We start from the raw sequence: 20,519 nt of genomic DNA on the forward strand, positions 1-20,519 counted from the left end.
GTCTGCAATTTACAATTCATCAATATGCTCAGTCTATAATTTGCTGTTAATCAATGGTCACAGTCTGAAATTGAAACAAGTTAAATCACTAAACGTTCCCAATTTGCCTGTACTCCCTTTATAATGCTGAAATTATGCAGACCATTTTTAGTTAAAAGTAGTTTTTAAAGCAAGTTTTCGTGAAAAGTTTTACGAATTTAATACAAAAAATTAGTTGCAAATTTAAAAAAAAGAATTTATAAATCTGAGGCTTAATGTCAAGCTTAGAGCGTTGACTAATATGGACTCTGCAACTGCACACTGCAACTTGCATAGAAATCGGGAGAGTTGACCCTTATAACTTTTGAGGGGAAAAATGGCCACAATTTGACATGAGCAAAGAAGTAGTAAAGGAGGAAAACCACATTATTCGCATACACTTCCCTATTTCTGTCTTAAAAGTATTTATTTCTTGACTTGGCCCATTATTGTTCAGATTATATCAAATTGATTCTAACCATATATATTTCAATGATTGTCATGATCAAAGTTCGTCTTGCAATGAAAAATGCGGTGTAAAGTGCTGCATGTTATCTATTGTAGTGGAGAGTAATTAAGTCTTAGAAAGTTCTGAGCCTTATAGCATGTCCGGATAATTGTTCAATTATTGCCTAACAGGCGGAAGAAATGACACTTATTTGTCGCTGTACAACTGTAATGCAATTTAGTAAGATATTCCGTACTCAATTTTGAGACAATCTGCTATTTCAGTAACAGTTCATTTGAAAAAAGTGTTGCTTTACAAAAGATTTGAGTAAATCTGGAGGAGAAAATACCATGGTCTCAGAGAGTAAAGGAAATAGAGATCAATATAATTGCACCTTTACTAATCCTACCTGTTCTGTATTTCAAAACCTGTTCTATTATGACATTTTGATACAAGCAAAACTGTATTATCTTCATTATAAAATACTTACTGGTATTTCATTTTATTATCAGCTTGTTAAAAGTTAATGTTTTACCATAAGTAAGCCGACAAAAACATATGATGCAGTTTTTAAAAGGTAAATCAAACACAGCATTAATGTTTTTGTTGTGCAAAAAGGTATGATACTGTGTCTAAAACCGTTTTCATTTTCCACTCAATTGTGTAATTGCAAGTAAAGTAAACTAATAGATATCTCTGCTTGTACGTAATGGCCTAAGGCAAGAGTTGTCATTCTTTACGGATCACAACTTTAAATTAACTATTAAAACTTATGTTATTAATATAAACAAAATATTACAAATTTCACATTTTTAAACTCATTTTTTGGTTATTTCAAGGACTTAAAAACAATTTATAGACTTTATTTAATGTATTTTTATCTTTGAAACTTTTAGGGTCTATCTCTACCTCATAGTCTATAGACAGCCATTCTAACCACGTCATCACGAAGTATTTGTAACGCATTTTTCCTTTCAGAGGGTTAAAAAATATTGTATTTCCATTAATACACTTTTGCCTATGTGTTTGAGAGCATTTTACGATAAAATGATCAGTCTTTAATTGCCGTGTGGCATGCTATAAAAGTCTCTTACTTATGAAGTTATTTATTTACTGGTGTTTGGGAATTACTAAGTAATATCATTGTACAAATTAAATTTGCATTAACCGGCGCAAGCTGGGGGTTCTGACATTTATACATCTCACGAACTAGACCTTCAAACCGAGTCTGCTATTATATTGCTTAGTTATGCTTCCAAGCTGAACTTACACAGATTTTAATTGTAATAATTCTGAGGAGATTGAATACACGGGGTCTCCTTAGGAAAATATCGACAATCTTCAACACCAAATCCTGAGTTCTAGATGATTTTAACACGGAAAATATGATTGCCATTTGTTTTAAGTTTAGATTTGTTTCATAACACTTCTAGTTCTCAACCCCTACACCCCCAGAATGAGAAATGGACGGCCCCTAATATAAAGACATTATAAACAAAAGAATCGTAACTGACAATTTACTCGTTTTTGTTCCCACTTGATCAGTTTATTTAATACTCAGACGTTTATTAATAAAGTGGGAAGAAAGCATACTACTAATATAAACGAGATTTGTTTGCTTACCACAATATGAAGAAATCTTTTGTTCTACTTTTCAAATAGAGTTTCAAGTCTAATTTATTGTTTATGATTTTTTTGTATTTGTCTTATAGAGTACACCTAGATGTACCATAAATGCGCAAGTTGGTTAGAGACCGCGTGTAACGTGATACCTGTTCATACATCTCTTAATCAAATTGCTGAATTCAGCATAACCATTATTTAACTTTATTTTGAAATTGTCTGTGTTCTGTTTTAATTTACGCTAAAACAAAGACAAATAATAACTTACAATATTCCTTTGTTGTAATGAAAGGAATATTATCTTCTACACATTTTATATGTGTAATTTTCAGAATTTTTGAAATCTGTCGGAACTTTCGTTAGGATTGAACAAGGAATCATTGCTGAAGACTTAGTATAAAAATGTGACATTTTGAGATGTGTGACAACAGTCAATAAGAAGATTAAAATGGTGGCCATTTAATGTGATGTATTCTTGAACTGAAAGTTAAAAGACATAAAGGGAATATCAGAGATTTTTGCAAATATTCATTAAACATGTGCCATACATTGTGAATCCATGACGTCTTCCTCTGTTATTTCAGAGCATACTTACGTTTTTGGTATGTATAATTAAAGATGTTATCTCATGTATTTAGCCATTTATACTACAATCTGCAGGAAGATCCTTTGGAAACATAGAACGCAATCATGCAAAACAATAGAAGAAAAGGTTTGACCGAGTCTGTAAATTTGAGGTTATGAACTATGCAACACCATTTATTACAGGCTTAAAGTAGTCGCCTCGTAATGAAACTCGGCTATTTTTGTATGATTTAATACTCGGGTTAGGCAGTTTGGCATTCTTCGGACGCAAACATAGCTTAATGCGCATGCGCATCTTGCTTTTCGTAAAACAAGGAGAATGTCGAAATCACATAACGGAGAATACGTTATTTTTCGTTATTTATTTCGGGTCTACTGCCTTAAGGGTATTCCCATTATAAAGGTAACTTGAATGGATGATATGTTCATAAAAAACAACATATACATGAAAACTCTGAGGCCTAGCACGCGGAGAGATATTTTAAGGCCACCGTATTGCACTTAAAGTCTGCTGCTGTAATAGTTAATAAAATCTAGAAGATCTGTAGAACGCAGCCAAGCAAAAGGTGTTGTCTGTTTATGAGAGGTTACGATACGAAATGAGCAAACCTTTTAGGACATAACATATTCAAATGGTTGTTAAATCTTGTATTTATTATAACAATTTTGATAAGACTCTATTTCTTTGTGTATCACAATTTGAATCTATTTTACCTTTTCCATTTTTTCTGTCATCTGATAATAGAGAGAAAATACTTATATACTGGCAATGAATATTTGCATATTAATACAGGGTTTTTACCAAATGATGGTCTTATTGTGCATGAATTGTCAATCACTATAGGGAAGATAGTGAAATACTATCCTTCTCGCTTCGAAACAGGCTTAACTTGGCAGAATTTGATATAGACGAAGGAAGGAGTGGAGCAATTGTGGTCTACCAACGTTCATGTTTCTTGAGCCTACACGTGCGAAGTTGCGAAAACAATAGTATGTGTTTTAAAGGTGTGTGTGTGGGGGATGTGGGGGGGAGGTGCGGGGATGGAGCATTGTTAATTCATATCAAACTCTTTGGTAAGGTGTGTATTTTTATCATGTTTTCATCATATTTTACCCTGTAAGCCTAATGTCTTGTCATCTTGTTATCAATTAAAATTTAGCCTACTTATGATCATTTACAAAGTCGATTCGTAACTTGTATTGGGGGCAATGGTATTATAACTTTTTTGTCATTGAAAATTAAAAGATGTCATTTTTCTCTTTGTATTCCGTTAAAAGAAACTTTTTCATAACGTTTAACTGTGAAAACAGACATTTGTCAACCTAAAACTCTTAATTACACCCAGAGCGAGATGGTAAAACTAATACCGGTTTAACCTTTTAGTTTTAATGACATAAAATGACATTTCGTGTTTTTCCTTTAGAAAATCGTATTATATAAAATGGCGGATTCCTGTCAATATGCCCGAAGGGACATATTCTGTTATGGCGATCGTCTGCATATACTTGTCTATCCGTACTTCTTAAGGCAACTTCATTTCCGCTGAAAGACTTAAAAATGCTATAACCTATGATCATTAAACTTACTAAGAACATTGCTAGGACAGTGGATGAGCCTTATTGATTTTGAAGTTAGTGGTCACAGAGACTATAAGTACAAAACCCTTTTTCGCTCAATATCTTGTGAATGCCTTGACTTACGATCTTCCAACTTGATATGAGCTTTGTATATCGCGCATTGGCAGTGAACTATTGATACTATTGAAAGTTTAGTTATTTAGTCAAAGGTCAAGGCCACAGTGACTGTCAATACAAAAAATGTTTCCGCTCAGTATCTTGTGAATGTCTTGATCTGCAATTTTCAAACTTGGCAGGCACATAACCCATGGGCAGTGGATGACCAATATTGATTTTGAACCCATAGGGTTAAAGGCATGACTACAGCGCCTATTAGTACAGATACCGTTTCTCCGCAATTTTTTGCGAATCTCTATCTCTAAGATCCGTTCCATATTTTGAGAATGCCTTGACACTCAATGCCCTCACTTGTTAGGCACATTGTCTTGAGTCGCATATGAACAATACTGATTATGAGTTTAGAGGGACTAAATTAAGATCGTAATGACTGTTAGTATAAAGCCCGTTTTTTTTTCAATACTTTAAGATCGATTTCACCTGCGACCCACGTACTTTGCAGGTACCTTGTAAGTGGACTGTAGATGAACCTACTGGTTTCGTAATCAAAAGTCGAGGTCACGGTAGTTGTTAGTATAGAAACATTAACCGCTCAATATTTCGATATTACTTAACCTTTGACACTCAGTTGTCGCAGACTTATTCTTATGGGCAGCCAATGCCCCCTACTGACTTTGACGTTAGTGAGTCTAAACATACAGTGACGGTTAATTAAAAAGAACATTCATCATAGAATTCTTTTGATCTTGAGTTTTCATAGTCAAACATCGTATATTCCCACTCTCATGGGAATATACGTATTATGTGATGGTGCTGGTCAGGCACATTGCTTTGGGCGTAAAAATGCTCCAAACAAGGGTACACATGTAGATATTCATGTGGCTGATATAAGAACCCGTTTACGTCGACCTTCTCAGTCTGAAATTTTAAGGTGACACTTCAAGGTAGTGAACCCATAATAACACTTGGCAATTTCCGCGCGATTACGTGTTTGTGTTAGCCAGCTCAGCATGCCTTAGTCGTACATGTAACTCAACGTGCACATGCTTCCGGCGAAAGACGGGGAATGCCAAAATCGCATTTTAAGAGAATGCGATTTGACAATTTCCACTATTTTAAAGAACAAAACATTTTAGTTGCATGTATTTTCTTTATAAATAATTGTACCGCTTGGTAGAGCCACTTGTGTAGTGGTGGACTATAGTTCTAGTGGTGCGGGTTCTATTACCTGTTATGAACTACTGATATCTCCACTTGTGTTCAGTTCTATGTAATTGCTGAAAGAGATGCTGGAAGCTAGATTGTAAATATGAAACCTCACGTGGATTCGGCAGAAATTAAGTTGTTTCATCACTCCCAGGACTCTCTACGTTAATGCAGGAACCTTTACTTTTATCTTAACTGTTGAAACTTTTCATACATGTCGCAGGGTCAAGTATACATTGCCCGTAGTTTATGTTTTCTATACGTTTATGTTATGTATGTCCCGTATTGTCCTCCGAAGTCGTATTATTGTAATTAGTCCGTAATCGTCTTTCGTAGTCTAGTTGTTGCATTTAGTCATGTTTAGGCATTATTCTTCATCCAATACACCTCATATAAACCATATCCAATAGTTCAATCTTTACCCATATCACTTATTCATAATTCACTTACTATAATAACTAACCACATGTATGGGCCTCTCTTCTACTTTTAGATTTCGCGGCTAATTTGCACAACGCATGAGCACTTGGAATGAAATATTGATGGCAAAGGCCACAGTTTTTGTCGCTGACAAATAAAATATTATATAGGCTCATATTTGTGTATTTTCAGGTAATTTAGAAGATTGATTTTAATGCTTCATTTATCTATTTTTGCCATTCATCGGTTTTGTTATTTCTATGTATTTGCACTTGGAATGAAATATTGATGGCGAAGGCCACAGTTTTTGTCGCTGACAAATAAAATATTATATAGGCGCATATTTGAGTATTTCCAGACCCATTATCCCTTGATCCGAGTCTCGAACTCATATGAGCAAGACCAAACCTAACCAATAAGCCAGGGTAATTTTTGATTGTGACAATTTTTCGTTTAGCAGTCTAAAATTACCCTGGTTTATTGGGTAGGTTTGGTCCTGCTCATATGAGTTCGAGACTCGGGTCAAGGGATAACGGGTCTGGAAATACACAAATATGCGCATATAAAATATTTCATTTGTCAGCGACAAAAACTGTGGCCTTCGCCATCAATATTTCATTCCAAGTGCGCATGCGTTGTGCAAATTAGCCGGGAAATCTAAAGTAAGAAGAGAGACCCATACATGTGGTTAGTTATCATAGTTAGTGAATTATGAATAAGTGATATTGGAAAAGACTGGACTATTGGATATGGATAATATGAGGTGTATTGGATGAAGAATAATGCCTAAACATGAGTAAAAACAACAACTAGACTACGGAAGACGATTACGGACTAATTACAATAATACGACTACGGAGGACAATACGGGACATACATAACATAAACGTACAGAAAACATTAACTACGGGCAATGTATACTTAACCCTTCGACATACATTTTTGTAGTGTCTACAGGCAAGGATTCATCCATGTGTAAGTGAATGTGATATAAAACCAACGTTAAATTCAAAAATATGCATTTCAGACTGAACGCGTTAATGAAAACTGACTCTTTATTTGTAAGACCTTTAACTGAATTTATTTACGAAAAAATTATCAGTTTGTTTGTTACAGAGACAAAACCCATTTTTGTTATCAATTCATGCGGTATAAAGTTCAGGACTTATATCCCCACTTCTGGTCCTTCGATATCACCGTGTCTTTTATCATAATATATAAAGGTGTCTGGTTAAGTCGGTGCTAGTGGCGTCAGACTGTCGAAGGTTTCACTACCTTTTGTAAACAAACGCAACCAAAATGAATCTGATGTTTTGCCTTTTATGTTTTCCCTTTTGTGCTTCTAAAGGATTTTCTCATGAATTTGATGACGGTTAAGTCTAACCAATGTCTGACTAAACGTAGCAGACCCTTAAGTACAATCGGCAATTTCCGTGCATGTCTGTATCATCGCACATGCTATTTCGGTAGCCTTTGGTCATAACAGGAAATAGCTTGTTCATAACAACATGACAATGCCGAAAACGAATACGGAGAATACGTACTCGTACGGAAAGTACTGACTGTCATTAAGAGTCAATTATCGTAAGAGGTCAAAAAATATCAAGAGCTTAGTTTTCACTATCGACTAAAAATTGTAGGTTAGAAAGAATGACTTAACGGACAAATGGACGTGTACAGTGGTCACCATAACTTATCTTTAATTGTGGTGTCTTAAAACTCCGAACACAATTTGGCCTTGGCTAAAAGCAAGAAATAAGAAAAACACAGTATAAAAATATCACGTCAACCTCTCCTTGTCTGTTTAAAAGTAATTATTTCGTGACTTGAACTATTATTGTTCAGATAAGAACACAGATTAGAACAAATGATCCTAACCAGATAGTTTTCAACGAAAGTCATGACCCAAAAAATCCTCTCGCATCCAAGTTAATGAAAATGCTGTATAAACTGCTGCATGGAATCTATTGTAATGAAGGGTTATTAAGTCTTAGAACGTTCTGTGGTTTATAGAAGTCCGGATAAACGTTCAATTAATGTCTAACATAGCACGGAAATAACATTAATTGTCGCTGTGTACCACCGTAAAAACAAGGAAAAAGATCAAGTAGGAAAAAGCCAATTCCCAATAAATGAAAACCTACGTGAATTGTTAGGGAAAATTTAATTCGTAATCTTGTACTCTGTATTTAAATAGCTCTTCGACTGGTGAATGAACTTTTTTGATTAGATGAAGAGAATGCAAAAATTTTGAAGATATTTAGGTTTTACGTTATGAACGTTTTGTCGTTTCAATGAATAGGATGAACAAACTGTCGGAAGTAACTTTTCAGAAAAAAAACCATAACGTCTGAAATAGAAACCAAATAAAAATCGTGACTGGCTGTTTTCTCGTGACATCACTCATTGTCCTGATCAATTTGTCAATCGTTTAGACGCGCAATGACGACGTCTTCATAAATGATTAAATGAGATTGCATTTGGTTATCACAAGATTGAGCGAAATTTCACTGTATGCTCTTATGTAAGTTACAGATCTATTAAGTCTTTAAATAAAATATTTACCATGCAATTTTGTACGTTTAATTTCAGTTACATTTCAGTGAATTGAGTTTTCTTTCTATATAAATAAATGTGTAAAATTTTAAAACCTGTCTTAATTATCTGTAGGAATGCGTATGTATTCACTGCGGAAATATCAAATCATTTTACTTTGAAGGATATGTCTAATCATGTTGAACTCGGAAATTTAAATGAAGGTAATACAAAATAATTTGTACTATTGATTTGAGAGTTGAAAGACAATATTTAATACAGGGCACATTAGAGATTTCTTTGAATTGCAAGTATTCGTCATTCTAGTAAAGTATAGAAAGGAAGCTTGGTCCTGTTAAGCACAACAAACGGAACCAAAGTGAATCTGCATTTTTGCCTTCTATGTGTTTTTTGCCTTTCGTGCTTCAAAAGGATTTTTCTTATGAATTTGATGACGGTTTAGTCTAACAAATGTCTGACTAAATGTAGTAGACACGTAAAGACAATCGGCAATTTCCGTGCATGAACGTATCGTCGTACATGCTAATTATTATTATTATTATTATTATTATACCAGATTTATATAGCGCCCTTTTCATGATCAATTTCACGTTCAAAGGCGCTTTACATAGTTCAAATATAATTCGGTAGCCTTCGGTCATAACAGGAAATAGCTTGTTCATAACAACAAGACAATGCCGAAAACGAATACGGAGAATACATAATTGAACGAAAAATACTGACTGTCATTACTGAGCTCATCACTTTCGACATTATAATGGACAAACGGATGTGTACAGCGGTCACTATAACTTATCTTTAATTGTGAGGCGTTGACGCATGTGTTCTAAAACTCCGAACACAATTTGAACTGAGCTTAAAAGCAAGAAATAAGAAGAAATAAGAAAAAACACAATATAAAAATATCACGTCAACCTCCACTTGTCTGTTTTAAAGTATTTATTTCGTGGCTTCTGGTATTATTCTTTTTTGGTTGCATTCTATGTTTCCAAGGGATCTTTTTACAGATTTAGTTGAACTATTATTGCTCAGATAAGAACACAGATGAGAACAAATGATCCTAACCAGATAGTTTTCAATGAAAGTAATGATCAAAAAAAACTCTCCTCGCATCCAAAATAATAAAAATGCGGCATAAAGTGCTGCACGGTGGCTATTGTAATAAAGGATTATTAAGTCTTAGAACGTTCTGTGGCTGAAGCGTTCAATTAACGTCTAGTTGAGCACGGAAATAAAATTAATTGTCGCTGTACGTAAAAATAAACTAGGAAAAAGATCAAGTAGGAAAAGCCAAGTCACCCAAAAATGAAAACCTAATTTAAAAGCAATTTATGTATGTTACGTAAATGATTCACATTTCACATAACAATACACAGACAAAGTAAACTAAACAGTCAACAAAGACAAAATAAACAAAGAAAGGGACAAAGTGGGACACTACCTTTGCAAGAAAAGCACTGGTGATTTTAAACCAGTTAGTGGTGAACATCAAAACTCACTCTTAACATATTCCAAAGGCATAGGACAATGTTAATAAAGTTATTGATTTTGTAATTTCGTGCTCTGTTTGGTGAATGAGCTTCTTTTATTAGATAAAGAGGCTACAAAATACTTGAAGATATCTTTTATTTACATTCTAAAGTTTTTGCTGTAACAATGAATAAAATGAACAAACAATCAGAAGTAACTGTTCAGAAAAAAGCATAATGTTTGAAAAAGAAACTAAACGAAAATCGTAACTGACTGTTTTCTCGTGAAATAACTCATTGTCCTGATCAATTTGTCAAACGTTTAGACGCTTATTAAGTGAAGTGCAATGACGACGTCTTCATAAATGAAATGAGATTTCATATGGTTATCACGAGATTTAGTGAGCTTTCGCTCTATGCTCTTATGTAAGTTACAGATCTGTTAAAATGAAATATTTACCACGCAATTTTGTACGTCTAATTTTCAATTTCATTTCAGTGAAATGAGTTTTCTTTCCATCTAATTTTCAATTTCATTTCAGTGAAATGAGTTTTCTTTCCGTATAAATAATTGTGTATATTTATAAAACCTGTCTTAATTATCCGAAGGAATGCGTATGTTTTCATTGCGGAAATATCAAATAGCCTTACTTCTAAGGAAATGTCAATCCATGTTAAACTAGGAAATTTAAATGAAGATTATTTTAATGAGCTGATAAAGGCAGTTAGAAAGGTCTATTTATTGTATGGCATTTGGTGAAAAGTTTTTCTTTTCTCAATGCAACGTTATAAAATGGAGATATTCACTTAATTTCATGGGGGTATGTCTATTTCAGACTTAACAAGATAAAATACATTTACAAGATTTTTACAGTTTAGAAGTTGAATTTTCTGTTCTTCGTATAACTTTTTTATTTATAGCACATGCATTCATAAAAAAGTCTGACATAAAACGTTATTGTTGTTATAAATCTATGTAGTGATGCTTATATATTTTAAACAGTTGTCTGGTCTGAATTTCAAATATTAAAATTAACTGTGTATACCAAATAAGAAAATTAAATTTTAAATTACCCGTTGCATCAGTAATATGTCAACATACCAGCACGGCTGAAAAACCTAAACATGTCTTAGATATAGTACTAGAAGTCAATCAAAGACACAGGTAATAATCCTACCGCGTATTTAACTATACACCTGTATGACACCACTTAAAAAAAAACAATGAAGTATCTGTATGGTTAAACATATGGTTATATCTCATGCATATGTTAAATTTCAAGGTACATATTGATTCTTGTTTAGTGTATAATGTATACTATGGTACACGACATTATAACTAAAATTCAGCTTAAAGTAATTATCTGAATTTATTTATTAGACAGAAACATTTTCTGGTACAAGATATAGTATTATTTCATAGCCAGTTTAAATTCTTCCCGCAATATTCCAGTTATAACTGGGGATTATGTTTATCAGTTGCTTGATAGGTAGGACTTTTTGCAAAGGCAACTTCACGGAAATGAAAAACAAGAAACTTCAGAAAAGCTTAAACAACATGTTCAAAATTATCAATAAAGATTTTTAAGTATCATACTCATTTTTAAATGATAATATGTAAAAGCTCGACGCTACTTATTAAATCATTTTTATAATTCATAATCTCTACATGTTGTTCTTACCATGTTTTGCTATAAAGTTTTTCTTTTTCGAACAAACTTTCTTCACAATATCTACAATATCAGATCAGAGTACCAAGCGGTTTCCTTCTTTCGCGAAACAATTGTCGTTTATTAATTGCGTGGGTGAATTTTTTATCATGTGCATATTAAAATGGTAAATTATGAATTTGGATTTATTAAGCGGGAAATTACTTCATAATCTGGCTTGATTCTAAATATATTATTTGATACGTTATCTGGACCGAAGGAGAAATCTTAAATTCATTGTTGACGAATGACTGAAAATTGAAAATATAATTGCTTCATAAAGATATCCACTGTGAAGACCTGAAAAATCGTTTAGCAACTGACGATTACCAACTTTAAGGTACAGCAAAAGATTACCAACTTCAAGGTACAGCAAACGATTACCAACTTCAAGGTACAGCAAACGAATATTAGATTCAAGATACCGTAAACTATTTCTAGCTTCAAGATACTGCAAAAAAAAAAAATACCAACATTACGACGATACTGTACTTAATTTCCAACTTTGAGATGTTGCAAAGGATAACAAACTTCAAGATACTGCAAACGATTAAATCTTCGAAGTATTACAAACGATTTCATAAGTAATTCTTAAACAGATCTATCGCAGTATGAATGATCTAAGATTTTCAGTACGAAAGTGAATTAGAAATACATAAAGCAGATGCCGCATCTTTAAGAAGCTTGAGGTATATTCAAGGTCAAGGCAGAGTTATTATGGTGTCTGACTTTGAAAAACTTGCCTGTCCAAGCCTGAAATAAGATCCGGAGGGCGCTTAATTACTCGTCATTAAGAGTCTAGATAGTTGCCAACTGAACGACACCATTATGTCAAATATCAAGTCAGTCGCTCGGAAACTGCTGAAATTCATGCAAGGCCATATCGCTATAAATCTTTGCTCCCAACAATTCAAGCAAAATAATTCTTACTAATGAAAGAGCAGCATATAATGTCACGTAGTCGCTGCAAATAAATGCAAAATTGTCAATCATACTTAAGGTGAGACGTTACAAAGAATGTAAACACGCTTATAAAAAGACTGTATGCCACATTTTAAATACTTTGTATGAGTTACATGATATATTTTGGCCTTCATAATTTTTGAGAAACAACCTTAAAAGTTTTGGTATAAGTATCATTTTCTTCTTTTCTATGTTTATAGTTATACGTGTAAAATAAAACTAAAACCTGCAAGTAATGGCGGAAAAAGAGTGAATCACAATAACTAGTTACTAATTAGTTACTTCTCGTGTAGTTTCTATTTAAAATAAACCTCAATTTATTTTTTTACAAATGCTGCGGTCTAAATAGGCATTATTGTAAGAAATTGCAGCTTAATCAAATACCGCCTTAAAGATCAGCTAGAAATACTTTTTTTCCAATGTTATTATACGGATAATATGTTTTTTTTCTTTATTTTTTATTTTTTATTGGCCTGTTGTTTTGAGAATAAATTACCACATAGTTGTACATTTATGTATGAACTATAGTTTAAAAAAGACATCGTAAAAAGCGTCTATGCCGATTCTCTTTAAATGAAATAAAGTAAAAATCATAGTCATTAATATTATTTCTTACCTTGATCATAGAAGGTATCAGGGTAATCATTTTCTACCAGATAGTCCGGGTACAGTGGCAGGTCATCTGTCGGGTACATCCTTACGCTATACACACTTGCCAGCAGGGTAACGATACAGCTTAACATATTCATTCTGTAACTTTATCTCGTCACTGTTCCAACCTGATATGTTTTACTTCTTCTAACTTCCTTTTCCTTTATAATGTATTTGATAATGTTTTTTATTTGATATTAGTTCTACTTTATTATCGAGTAGCATATGTTAAGAAGCTTTAAAAAATGTAATTCCTTTTGAATCTTTTATACGAATAATTTACGAGGCAAAGGTGTAATTACTTGTGTTCTTATAAAGGTTTTGATATACGTTTTATTAAGAAGGAAGATTAAATTATTGTTGATTCACGGAAATTTTATTAAATTAGTTTATCAGATAAATGTCCAAGAGAATTCAGTTAGATGGTATTGAGTCTAGTTCGTCCAACTCAAACAGGTTTCTACTAGAAAGAGTGAGCAAGGAATTCCAATATATATACTCTCATTTCTCACTGCTGTGTTTAATATTGTCGGAAATCTGAGACAGTATGATAAAATCTAAGAGGATATGACACAGCTCTAATTTAGTGTTATCTGTGTACGTATTTCGAACGCCTTCGTCTTAAATAACAGTAAGAATGCAAGACAAATATAGCACTTTGTTCACAGTTTATCACATGACAAATAATTTATGTAAGTGTATGACGTCAACAATACACCTATAATATGCAATCAAAAGTCAGCTCCCAAGACAATATGAGAGGAGGAATCCTCTCTTTATTGACTCTTAGTGTCTACATTATGCCGCAAAAAATGCTTTTCGTATAAATAATGAATTTTCTCGTAACACACGACACTCATCGCCTAAGTTTGAATCAAATTATTATTATGATGGTTGTGGTTGGTTGAATAATGCTATACAAATATGATAGCTTTTCTGCTTTCCTATATGTATGATGTCATTCATATGATGGAGCAATAACTACATTTCTTCCCTTCTTTTTGAACTTTTGTTATAATTAGAATCATACGCTCTATAATAATTGTATTAATTATTATAAGATTCAGAATTATTTGCTTTGTACACAGTCTCCTACGTACCTGAACATGTAGAGGACCGTTTACTGCTAATCATTATATGAGCCGTGCCATGAGAAAACCAACATAGTGGGTATGCGACCAGCATGGATCCAGACCAGCCTGCGCATCCGCGCAGTCTGGTCAGGCTCCATGCTGTTCGCTTTAAAGCTATTGATGAGAACTTTAGCGACAAGCATGATCATGACCGACTGCGCGGATGCCAGGCTGGTGGATCCATGCTGGTCGCAACCACATGTGGTTCTCCATGGCACGGCTCAATTATGTTGATGGTGAATGCATTTTTCAAAAACATAATGAAGTTAATTAAATTCTTAACTGATCTTTAAAAATTCTGTCCGTCAGGTCATCCGTCCGTCGAAATTTGTGTCGTGCATATTGATTTAGAGTCATCAAAATCACATTATTTTTGGACGAATATTATAGCTTTTAACAGTCAACAATTACAATAGGGCCCTAAATGTTTGCGTCAAAATATTTGACATTGAGTCCTGAAATATAAGAAAATTGTTATATACCATGTGAAGAGTTATGAAACTTGACTTTGTCAGAAATATAAATAAACGGTTTAAAAGAATGTCACACATACCTCAAAAAGTATTTGACCTTTGCGATTTCAGGCAGTTAGACTAGAGTTATAACCCTTGACTTTATAATATGCCGAAAGGGCTTAGAATTGTGTCGCATATATCTTATAAAAGTATTTGAAATTTTAAGTTGAAGAAAAATACTTCGTTAAAAATATTAACAAATATAAAATCAAATGAGTTGAATAATGATTATAATAATTGTACAAAGAAAAGCTGTAAAAAGATCCGTTGGAAATGTAGAATGCAACCAAGAAGAATAATAGCAGACTCGGTTTGATTAAATCTGTTCATGAGAGGTAATGAAAGGTGCAACACCTTTCATGTCCCCCAGCACCGCCTTAAGCGAAACTCTATTAAAGATCCATTGAATTGACTCCATGATCCCAAAGGACCAGAAAATATAACAACACTGAACCCAAGTAAGTCATTTTATGTTGGAATCACCCATAAAGTCAATCGACGTGTTTCTAATGGGGTCCAAGATAGTGTGAATTATAGAAAAAACGTAATGAGATATTTAAAATCTGGTCAATGTTCTTGAAAATAAAACAGAGTATTACCATGTTACTTTTTCTTGTTGTATTTGATTTGTGTGTTTTAAAACTGTTTACAACAGCAATCGAAATTTAACAGCCATACTATTTTCTAACATGATTTATGGTAATGTTTAATGACGCCACATGTAACAGATATAGTACAAAAAATTAAATTATTGCATAAAAACGTACTAGTATTCAAAATGTGGTTAAATAGAACATCTGACACTGGCTTAAAGCTACGGTGTCCTGTCCTTTTTGTTTTATTACTTTGTTAAAAGATATGATGTAGGTTTTTATTTTCCTTGTAGCCTTTATTTTCTCTGTAGCCTTCATATTTATTTTTGCCTTCATTTTCTGTGTAGCTTTCAATTTCCTTATAGCCTTCATATTCCTTGCAGTCTTCATTTTAAATGAAGCCTTTATATTCCATGTAAACTTCATCTGTTGTAACCTTCACTGACAGCATCAGACTGTGCTCGGGCAGTAAGTTTGGTTTGCGTAAATTGCATTCTGTTTCAGAAATGAATCTCAGTTTGAGTTATTTGCATTTTGCAATGAAATACATCAGTGTGTGTAAAGCATATTTGTATGTATTGCCTCTCACGAACATACTCAGTCATACCGACGCTGTTCTATGCTTCCAAGGGGTCTTCTCACACATTTTATTACATCTGAATGAAACACATTGATATGCTTTAAGTGTGTATTAAGCTTCATTTTGTATTTCTAAATGAAATACACCAGAGCGATTAAAACATAGGTAAAACACAGCTGTGTATTTCATATCCAAATGAAATATGTCATTTTGTGCTCATAAAGCACCATTGTGAACATAATGTCCAGTTAAACTATATCAGTGTGATTAAAGTGTGTGGTAATCACCATTGCGTATTTCATATCCTAATAAAATAGATTAGTATGCTTAAGTATGCGTAAGTGTGTGTAAGACACTCCTTATGAAATACATCAGGTGTTTAAATTGTATGTAAAGCACAGTTGTGTATTTCATATCCAAATGAATACTCCTATGTAAATGAAAAGCGTGTAAAGCACACTTGTATATTTGTTGTCCAAATGAAAATTATTCAAACCGAGATTCGTTTCTAGAAGTGAATTTTTCATTTTAATTACATTATTTCCATTGACCCGGTTTTGCATATCTTTTAGGTTGCCAGTCTCTAAGAGTGATCTTTTACGTTAGCAGTCTCTAAGAATGATCTACCATTAAAACATCTAAAAAAGAAAAGAAACATATATATCTGTAATAACAATTGAAACGCACGAACATTGATTTTGCAATTTGAACAGGCATTTTAACCTCAAAAATATTTCAGACATTAGAATGCAATGGCAGTTTGTTTGAATGAAACATGTTCATCTGGTTAGGATTTCGTCTTACGGTATGAAATGAGGACTTGACCATATGAATGTGGTTCTACATTTATATATAAGAGTGTATCTTAAGATTTACAAACATCTGTATTTACAGGCTGAAACGGAATAGTTTCAAAGACCGTAGCTACGCTACCCACACAACACCACAAATGTATACAGACTGTTTACACATATACATAAATGAAAGATAACTGGAAATTTCATAGCTTATCAGATTGTTTGCAAATACATTTGATATTCTTGTCTCTTTTATTCCTGTACGTTTTTATATAAATAACTAATCATTTAACGTCATTTTTCATAAACCTAAAAATTTATCAACTCGTTTAGTTTTGAGTAAAACACAAATGAACATAATAACATTTTTTAGCCCGATTAAAGTTTCTTGATAACATGGTTTCTCAAATCAAAATTACTCCATTACAGTTTATTGTTAACCTAAAGTTACTTGATGACATGGTTTTCCAATTAAAATGTTTTGATAACAAGGTTTCCTAAATTAAATCAACTTCATAACAGATTTTTTCCTTAATAAAGTTACTTGATACCATGGTATTCCAATTACAATTTCTTGATAACATGGTGATCCAAATTGAAATTACTTCATAACAGTTTCTTCCAATTTAAAGTTACTTGATACCATGATTTTATTTAATTAAAATTTCTTGATAACCTGGTTTCCCTCTTTGAAAATTTCTCCGCAACGAAAAAATGCGTCAGAAGACACATTACTTATTTTACAGAAAACGCCTCCATTGCTGTTGTGAATTCCCATGATTTCATACTTAGGGCTAGTAATGAATATGGATTCCTACTTTTTATAAATCAAAATAATATCAGATACATTTATTCAAACAAAGAATTTCATCATAAGCATTAATACGATTAGCGAAACTGAGTTCGTTCTTATCAACATTTGCAGGGACTGACCTCCAGAATGTACGAAAAAAGGAAAAAAAATATCAGGAAATGATTTCGGCTTTTAAACTAAGTTAGCGACAGGATATCTGTTATGGAAAAATATGAAATTTAGTTGTTTTTACTAACCTTTACCATTCAAAATTGAAAAGCGTTTATCATTGGGTACCGAAGGTAAACTGCAAAAGCTTTACATGCGTAAATTTAAAGGCCATTAAGTACGAATCTTTCGTGGTGTATTGGTCAAGATGATATGAACGATTTTGTACATTAAAATAATAACATATACTAGAATTAAAGTTTCAGTCATTGTGTGAAATATTTGAGGAGCATTTTTAGTAGCACTGACCTCGACATTATAACGTAGACACTTGCAGATGCAAATACATGCCTTTGATGGGCTGTCTTAAAGTGGACTTTCTTTTGTCAGGTGCCTCGGGAAGGAACTGTACGGATCACACATGCATTTGATCTTATTTTCACACAGTACAGTGTTACTGGAGTACGAAACGATGTAGCAGCTGCCAGCTGGTGATAAAATTTGCAGGGACCTGAAAATTGAGCTTTCTTTGTCATCAGTTTTCGCGATCGGCAGAGCTAAACATTAAGAGCTTGTTAATTTGAAACTAGATGTTAGACATAAATGTCTGATGATTTGCAGTGAGACACATGAAGTAATGTTAAAATTGCATTAAGTTTATTTTGAAGAACCGTGCGGTTACAGTTTTGAAAGTCAAGTACTCAGTAGGCCGCGTCTGTTGCCGTAGAAGTACTGCAAACTTTTTATTGTCTCATTTTCTAGACTTATTTTTGTTGGCAGTTTGGACTGTACCTTTGAACTGATTTATCTATTCCGCTGAGATTGGTCTTGATGACGCTGTACATTTCCATACGTTTTTAAACAGACTTGGGATGTTTGTAGACATCACTTTTGAATGATACGTATATCGCGTCTTCTATCGAACTTTTCCCACGGGCAACATAATCAGACACAGTCTGTCTCGACTCTACTGACATTTCCTTCCTTTAATTACTCTCTGTCTGCGAAACAAATGATCTTAAATTGGTCAAGAGGCGGGTGGTCTTAAATGTACGGATGACTTGCTTTTCAATATCATTACTCCACGCGAATCTTCTTGAATTTGAGAATAGCGATTTCTACGCATTTAAATGACAAAAATAATGTTGCATAGATCAATATTTCATTCATATCATAAATACATTAAATTTTAAGAGAGGTAAATTAAAGTTACAATAAATATCTGTTGATCGCTGTGACCGGACCGCGTTATCTTTCTGCACTGGATTCAGTTAAGGAAGAAATTTGAAAAAGGGAAAGGTATGTAGTATTCAGCGAATGTGATAATATTTTTTTTCTCTTTTATAGTTTTGTTCATTTAGTTTTGCAGCGATCATAAATACAAAAACGTTTACAATTAAGATGCACATTTACATAAAACAGTAAATACCGTTCGTTGATTAATTTGGTACAAGCAGTGCAAACAAGCATTACTCATATTATTGCAATGTCGGTCTATACATAATATACAACACAAGTTGATTATCCAACATGTTAAGCCACGCTCCGAAAATAAAGCCTCCCCAAACCCACATAAAACAACCCTCGGGAACATTCAAAAGATGTAGGATGCCAGTTATTAATCAGTAATTAAAAATACATAACATAAGGGGTTATGTCGGAAACATTCAAGACCACCCCAGGTGGAATAATAGAATATTTAGATGATATCAGATGTGTTGTCTGATCCGCCGAAAATAATCTTTGAATCGTGATCTCCAAATTGCACTAAAGTTATTCACAAGAGTGAAAGTATCATATAATTCATCGTAGTTTTTAACATAACCAATCCTTTCTCCTGTACCATAATAATTATATCGATATATTTACTTAAAGAGTTATATCTTAGTCACAGTTTGCATTATGTAATTTAGATATAGCTCTTTATCTTCTAACCTTAAACAGCACTTGCTCTAATTGCTGTTTCGCATTCAACAACATCTTTAATCTGTAAAACTTTCTACAAAAATGTTGGCGGTGAAAGGAAGACAAAATTTCATATGAACATCAAAAATACTGTAAAATATTTGAAAAATAAGGCAACACTGCACATGCGCGAGATGTCAAGTCTTGCACAGAGATATAGACACTGACATAAACTGTGCATGTTGTTTGTCATACAATGTAAGTACATACAAATAAAGATTGTCATGGAATTTTATACAAAAACGATAAAAGAAAGCATGTTTTGAATGAAATAGTTTAACATGAGAAACAATTTGTAATAGGGATGAGTCCTATCTATTTAGACACTTACAATGTATACACGGAAATGGTAATACGCGGAAATAAAGATACAAATAATTGCTTTCAGTAATAAGATACCATTAATATAATATGCTATTGTAGTACAGATATAGGGATTGAACAGGATTGGTTACATCAAAGTGTACAAATAAAACATGTGATCATTTTAATATATGGACATGCTACTACAAATATTATTCTTAACAGAAATATGTTTGCAGATCACGATTTAGAAATTTATTTTCGGCGGATTAGACATCTCTTCGGAGATCATGTAATTATTCTTCCGGGAATGGTCTTGATTATTTGTG

General features: G+C 33.1%; 1 protein-coding gene across 1 annotated transcript in view; it reads right to left on the reverse strand.

The window, feature by feature from the left end:
* LOC123523090 (uncharacterized) overlaps positions 1 to 13,986 on the reverse strand; it is a 57,115-nt gene extending 43,129 nt beyond the window's left edge. Inside the window, exon 1 of the mRNA XM_045300719.2 lies at positions 13,309 to 13,986. Within this exon, the coding sequence (XP_045156654.1) occupies positions 13,309 to 13,441 (133 nt within the window). The 5' untranslated portion in view covers positions 13,442 to 13,986. The remainder of the gene's footprint in view (positions 1 to 13,308) is intronic.
* Positions 13,987 to 20,519: the final 6,533 nt, after the last annotated feature.

Source organism: Mercenaria mercenaria, chromosome 8 (genome assembly GCF_021730395.1).
Source record: "Mercenaria mercenaria strain notata chromosome 8, MADL_Memer_1, whole genome shotgun sequence".
Lineage (NCBI taxonomy): Eukaryota > Metazoa > Mollusca > Bivalvia > Venerida > Veneridae > Mercenaria > Mercenaria mercenaria.